Source organism: Setaria viridis, chromosome 2 (genome assembly GCF_005286985.2).
Source record: "Setaria viridis chromosome 2, Setaria_viridis_v4.0, whole genome shotgun sequence".
Classification (NCBI taxonomy): domain Eukaryota; kingdom Viridiplantae; phylum Streptophyta; class Magnoliopsida; order Poales; family Poaceae; genus Setaria; species Setaria viridis.
In genome coordinates this window covers 29,246,947-29,254,137 of record NC_048264.2, presented here as the reverse complement: position 1 = coordinate 29,254,137, position 7,191 = coordinate 29,246,947, and the positions used below count along the sequence as shown (strand labels likewise).

Here is a 7,191-nt window from a genome sequence, read left to right as displayed (position 1 = left end):
TTTTATCTCTTTTTATCCGTTTTTATATCTAAGGGTAAAACTTTATTTGACATTCCAAACGTTTTTCAAGGCACTTAGAATTTCAAATTTGAATGTAGCAATTAGTGTAAGAGCAATATATATTTAAGGAAAGCTTTATACGTAAAGAATCATATTTTTTTTCCTGAGTTCTATTTTGCTTATCGTTTCATACTTCCTCGATCACTCATGATGACAAGTGAACAAAGAAAATAATATGCCTTAGAAAATACATCAAACACAGCCAGCGAGGGGTGCAGATGTGTTCCTCTTTGAATGCATGCTATCCTATAACGACAAGCAAATGCTTTTCATCACAAGCTAAAACGCAAACAGAAAAAGGTGAATAGAGGAAGCATGTTTTGGGAGGGCCTGTAGGACATTAGGACTTTTCCAATATGCTGGCAGTATAGTAGAAAATAACCAGGTTAGTCGATGACCTCAACACACTATTTTCTTGCAAACCAAACTTATTGTAAAACTACTGTGACTGCATATAGTGTGGGTAAGGTATAAACAAAAATTAATGTGTTGGAGGGTGTAAAATACGTAATTTATTGTCACTACCGCCAATAGATAGTAATTTCAAAAAATGAAATAAATAATTATGCCATATACCTCTAATACCTACAAAATCATTAAACACGGGATCATGGGACACATCTTAGCGCACACAAAAAACAAAAATCTTCTGTTGCCTATATATAGGCTTCAAACACCCAGGTGTCGTTTCAATTAACTAGCTGATTCGATGTTTCATACCGAATCATAGCATAATATAGCACTCTGAATCGGATCCTTTTATCGAAAGAGTTGAGTAGATACTATGCATGCATCGTGTAATTTTTCGGGCAAAATTCCTTAGCACCAGCTGTGCGAACACCAGGTTTAGGGGAAACCTGCGCTTTGCGCATTGACTAGGATGGCTGACTTTATAGCGACCTAAAGCCGGCATGAGTGAACTCCGTAGCATCCTTTTCCAAATCCGCACGGATGCGCCATAAAAAGGAGCGAATCCCATATCCCACACGCATTTTGCATTGGCAGGGGGCCAATTCATTAGCGTGCGACAAGAATCTCTCAGCTATAAGAAAAAGGCAAACCATAATAAACTGGAATGCGCCAACGCTATCAGGCGACAAGAAAAGGCAACCAATGATGCGGTGCTAAAATATCCAGCCAGCCATTATGTTAGTAATAATATGCCCCGTTATCACAGGGAGTTCTAAGCCTGAGGTGGACTCCCATGAACACCAACGAGTTCAACGGCGACGGAATATAGTATAATAAGTTGATCGACTACTAATCCATTCCCCTTTTGTTTTCTACCAATGGCAGAGACGACGCACCGTCAGCCGAGTCCATTTCTTTCTTGTGCCGTGCAAAGCTACCAAAAGTATCATCCAAGGAAAGAAAATCCCGCGTGGGCTTGAAAGGGAAGGAGAGGCGAGCAACGGGTCGTTCGGGGCTAGGACGGCACCGGCTGCTCTCGATCGGTCGGTCACAGGTCAGAGGTTGTTATTTGGCCGAGTCAGCCTCCACGCACTGACCTAACCCCAGCGCGACACCTGGTCGCACGCGAAGCGGACGCCCCACCCGCCCAAATCTTTCGCTCCGGTCCTGCGCGTACACGCGCCCCGCCGGACACGGGAGGAACTCGACTCCGCTTCCGCCTGATCGTATCGTATCGTATCGGCCGCGCGGCGACCCTGACCCGCGCCCGCCGGCCGGCCAGCGGCCAGTGCCTCTCCGACCTGCCGGCACGCCTTCGTCTGTGGTGGAGTGGTTCGGCCCGGTGCACGGGGCGCGCGTCACGTCAAAGTGTAGGTGCGACCCCTGTAGGCGACGAGGTCCTCTCTCTCTTTTGAAGCCGAAGCCAAAGCCTCCCCCGGCCCCTGCCCTGCTCTCGCCGTCGCGGGCTAGCTGCGCTGCGCTGCCCCATCCCGGACCAGTCGCTCTCGCCCCCCCGCCCTGCTATCTTTCCTCCTCCTCCTCTCGTCTCCACTGCACCCCTCCCGCTCGATACGGCTGGTGGCGCGTTGTTTTCTTCTCCCCCTTCTTCGCCCGCGGTGTAGAAAGCGGGGCGCGAGGTAGTAGGATCGATCGGTACCTCGTCCCGTTGCCCCGCCGCTACGTGTACCTCCTCGGTACTCGCCTGGCTTCCATGGTGTGCCTGGCTAGGAAGGTGGATTAGCCGCCAGGCGGCGTGAGTGCGTACGGTCGCGGGTCCTCCAGCCATGGACGCCGGAGGTGGAGTCGGCGGCGGTGCAGGCGTGGGCGCCACCACGGCCGGCGGCTCGTCGTATGGGCTCGTCCGCACCGTGGTGGGGTACTCGACCTCGCCTCTCTTCTTCTGGCTCCTCACCGTCGTGCTCGTCGCCGCGATCCACATCGCCTCCGGCTCCAAGCCCTCCAGGTACCGTAAAACACAGAGCTTTCATGAATTCTGAATTCTGATCGATCGTGTTGATTGGCGGCGTGTTAGTTGACGTGTCGATGGGTTTTTGTCTCCCTTGCAGGAGCGATGAGAAGGAGAGGGATGAGAAGAAGAAGGCGCGGCGCGATGGGTTCGCCGCTGCCGAGGAGAGGGAGGCGTCGGGCAGGGGCGACGACCGGGTCCTGGAGATGATGCGCAGTTTCAGCTTCGTGCAGGCGACCGAGGAGGATTTCATGGAGGGTATGGCCGCCTACGAGTACAGCCGCGTCGACGCCGGCGCGGAGCACGAGCAGTACAACCGCGTCGACGCCGGCGCGGAGCACGAGCAGTACAACGGCGTCGACGCCGGCACAGCGCACGAGCTTGTCGAGCCCGAGCCGTTTGCGCCGGCGCCGGCGCCAAGCCTCAGCTTCAAGTTCCAGCACCAGATAGCCGAAATTCCGCGGGAGGCGGCGGCGGTTTCGAGGGAAATACCAGCCCAAATAGAAGCAGTGGAAGAAGAAGAGCTGCAGGAAGAGAAGGCGCCGTCAATTCCTTTGGAATCGGCGGGCAAGCACGAGCATGAAGACGAAGCAGAGGAAACGGAGCTGCTATTGGAAGAACATGTGGAAGAGCAGAGGAGAGAGGTTGTGGAGCAGGCCGCGCCATCAAAGGTCGTCTCAACCACGCACAACTACCAGTTCTTGACGGAGCGCGACTTCCGGGGGTTCATCAGGGAGCCAGAGGCCATGACGGTGCGCGTCCAGGAGGCTTTCATGCCGCCGTCGCCGACACCGTCGCCGCCGCTGCCACAGCAGCACGAGGAGCGACGGGGGGCCAACATCGTCCCCCGCACCGGCGGCTTCCTCACGGAGAGGGACTTCCGGCCGGCGGACGAGCCCGACGCGCGCGAGAGCGTGGCGTCGTCCGGGATGAGGACGCCGTCGCGGAGCCGGAAGCCGGCGGACGAGCCCGACGTGTGCGAGAGCGTGGCGTCGTCCGGGAAGAGGACGCCGTCGTGGAGCCGGAAGACGGCGGACGAGCCCGACGCGTGCGAGAGCGTGGCGTCGTCCGGGAAGAGGACGCCGTCGTGGAGCCGGAAGACGGCGGACGAGCCCGACGCGTGCGAGAGCGTGGCGTCGTCCAGGAAGAGGTCGCCGCCGCGGAGCCGGAAGCCGGCGAGCTCCCCGTCCGTCGCGTCCAAGGGCAGCGCCGTCGGCGCGAGGATGAGCTTCGCGTCGGAGTTCTCCGGCTTCGGCGACTCCGACTCCGAGTCCAGCGGCAGCGACGGTTACTCGGTGAAGGACCTCGTCGTCGACTCCGACAGCGACTGGTTCCTCTCGGAGAAGGACTTCCCGGCGTCTGCGCGCAACTCCGGCAACCTCAAAAGTTACAAGGCGAAGGTGCTTAAGGCCATGGAAGCCCTGGAGGCAGCGGCCAAGCTGGAGCAGTCTTACCAGGACTCGGCAACGACAGTGTCGCCGGGTTCGGTCTGCCAGGGCTCCCCTGACACTATTCCCGATGGCTCTCCTAAGTTCCCTGAAGACATGTGGTCTCGCAGTCCTTCGCCGGACGTCGAGTACAAAGAGGACGAGGAGAAGGTAACAAGGGAAGCTGAAGAACAGTATGACGAGGACGTCGAACATAGAAGCGTGGTGGAAGAGGAGGGGAGCGTCGACATGAGCGACGACGAGCACTCACCAAAGGGCAAGAAGGTAGAATCAGCACCAGTGTATGATCTGGCTCCTGCAGACAACAGTATGGATCATTCAGAGAAGGAAACCATCACTCTCAATGATTACTCAGGTGAAGCTATTTCTGATACTCAGAAAGGTCCAGAGGCAGTCTCTGCGAAAGAATTAGCTGCTGTATCATCAGACCAAGTTGCTGGCCCAGCCAAGAGAAGCCCTGAGCCATCAGAGAAGGAATTTATCGGTTTGGTTGATCATTCACTTGAGCACAGTTCTGACGACAGGAGAGAAACTTCCAGTGAAAGTGGTCAGTCATATGAAATAGTTTTTGACGACAACAGAAGGCCAGAGCCTTCGGAGACAGAATTTGTAGGTACGAATGATCAGTCGCATGAACTTATTTCTGATGTTTGGAAAGAGATTATCAGTAGAAATGATCAAAGATCCACAGTGGCTTACGCCAATGAGGGAGGCCTGGATGCGTCAGAGGAAGAATTTGTGGGCAGAAATGACCGTACAAACGAGTTTATTTCTAATGAGAAGAAAGTGACTTTCAGTACTATAAATGATCAGTCATTTGCAGTAATTTCTGATGAGAAGAGCATCCCAGAGACTCCAGAGGAACAATTCAGTTTAACTGACCATCGAAATGGAGTAGTTCATGAAGCCAAGAACATTTCAGAGACCGGAGAAGATGAGGAACAAGCCAGTGCAAATGATTATATGGACGATGCCGCTCGACAAGCCTATATTTCAGTTACTGGGAAGGCGAAGATATATGAAGAGGAAGGAGAGGATCCGGAAGTCAAGTGGAAGGATTTGACAGAAGAAGAGGAGGATGAACTGGAGTCACTGTGGGAGCACCAGGACCTGATAGAGCAGCTGAAGCTTGAGCTGAAGAAGGTGCGGTCAATCGGGCTGCCCACGATCCTGGAGGAGTCAGAGACACCAAAGGCCCCAATGGAGGACCTCAAGCCATGGAGGATCGATGCTAAGTTCCTCCGCGAAGACCCGATGGACGAGCTGAACAAGTTCTACAAGAGTTACAGGGAGAGGATGAGGAAGTTTGACATATTGTGCTACCAAAAGATGTATGCAATAGGTATGATTAATTTCTCAGATATAAATTATTTATCTTTGTGTAGCCTGATTCCAGTAATTTTTAGTTGGGTGCAATTTCAAAGCTATTTATGCTTTGCCCATTTGTTCAGAGATAAGAAATCAAGAATTGCATTTTTTTTTAAAAATGCATTTCATCAGGATAGTTAAAGAAGCACTGGAATTCATCAACATCTTCAAAGCTAGATCAGGACTGATGCAGCATTTTCTTGATTTACCTAGGAATCATTTTTTTTTTCAACTAAACTTGCCAAGAAAAGGAAGCCTCGTAGGGCATCTATCCTTTAAGACTTGTTAAGGACTGACACGGCTTTATCTTGCTTTATGTAGCAGCTTTATCTTGCTTTATGTAGCAGCTTATTTTCCTCAACTAAACATGCTCTAACAAATGGAAGTCTCTATAGGCACTAATATGGGGCGGTATTCAATTTGGCTGCAGATTTCCTACAGCTCAGAGGACCTCAGCAGTCCGCCAACTCTCTAAAGTCCTTGTCACCGACCGTGGCGTCCATCCTGTCACACAATTTCCGGCCATCGCGTCGGAGATCCCCCGAGGACCCGTCGGAGCGGTTTCTCAAGGAGCTTCGGTATGATTTGGAGACGGTGTACGTCGGACAGATGTGCCTGTCATGGGAGTTCCTCCGGTGGCAGTACGAGCAGGCCCGTGACCTGCCGGAGTCTGACCCTTACCACAGCCATCAGTACAACCAGGTAGCCGGAGAGTTCCAGCAGTTTCAGGTTGTGGTGCAGAGGTTCGTCGAGGATGAATCGTTCAAGGGCCCCAGGCTGCCAAACTACATCAACAACCGTTGCGTCCTCCGCAATCTCCTGCAAGTACCCGTAATAAAAGGTGAGCACCATTTCAGACTTCAGAGCTGAAAGTTTAGTCAACAGTCCATGTTCTGCTGAATTTTCAATGAGAAATTTTGACCCTGATGCCTGTATGTTGGTTTGCAGAGGACAGCTTGAAGGACAGGATGGAGGATCAGCGCAAGGGGAACTATGTCATCACCAGTGAGGAGCTGGAGGAAATCATGGAGGAGGCGATGCACATCCTGTGGGAGTTCATCAAGGCCGACAAAGTCGAGACGACACCGACATCAGTGATCAAGGGCTTGTCGAGCACCCACGTGGAGCTTCAGGACCCTTCAGATCATGATCTTATGGCGCACATCCATGCCGCGTTACAGAAGGTAAGTGCCTAACATAGTGCCGGCAAAAGCTATGATTTGCTACAGTACGAGTAGAAGTACCAGTGTCATGACCCTGGAGCCTGAAATGTGTGCAGAAAGAGAAGAGGCTCAAGGATCTCCTCCGGACCGGCAACTGCATCGTGAAGAAGTTCAAGAAGCCCAAGGAGGACAGATCGAACCAGAACCTCTTCTTCTCGCAGGTTGATATGAAACTGGTGGCGCGGGTGCTGAGGATGCCGAGGATCACCAGCGAGCAGCTGCAGTGGTGCAAGGCGAAGCTGGACAAGATCATACTGGTAGATAGGAAGATCCACAGGGAGGCTTCATTTTTGTTGTTCCCCTGTTGAGAGAGTACATATATATGTTTTCCTTTTTTGCTCCTTATTCCCGATATAAAAAAAATGTCTTCGCCATATAACAATCCACGGGGTTTAGGATTTTGTTTTAACCTTTTGGCAATACATTCCTTTCCACAGGCTCGTAATTATAGTTGTAACTTGTTAAACATGACATGCCAGAGTCCACAGAGTCCATGCCTGCCATGGTACTAGGTACTTACATTACCTAGAAACTACTATATATAATAATTATTAGATCAACCATCGCAATGTTCAGTTTGATTGAACTGCTCTTCTCTCTGTCACCATATCATCTGATCATGCCGTGGCAGTACAAACGAAATAACCTACAAGGACTGCACTCCAACAACCTGCAGGCGGTTGCAGCACCGGTCCATCCCAATTGCACTCTGGCA

The 7,191-nt window shown here is 52.0% G+C and overlaps 1 protein-coding gene across 1 annotated transcript; it reads left to right on the top strand.

The window, feature by feature from the left end:
• The first annotated feature begins 1,908 nt into the window (after window positions 1-1,908).
• LOC117843744 (uncharacterized) lies at window positions 1,909-6,947 on the top strand. The gene is made up of 5 exons (XM_034724434.2): window positions 1,909-2,434; window positions 2,538-5,227; window positions 5,684-6,094; window positions 6,202-6,437; window positions 6,533-6,947. Exons 1-5 carry the CDS (start codon window positions 2,256-2,258, stop codon window positions 6,782-6,784), a joined length of 3,768 nt encoding a protein of 1,255 aa, XP_034580325.1. The 5' UTR covers window positions 1,909-2,255; the 3' UTR covers window positions 6,785-6,947.
• The last annotated feature ends 244 nt before the right edge of the window (window positions 6,948-7,191 follow it).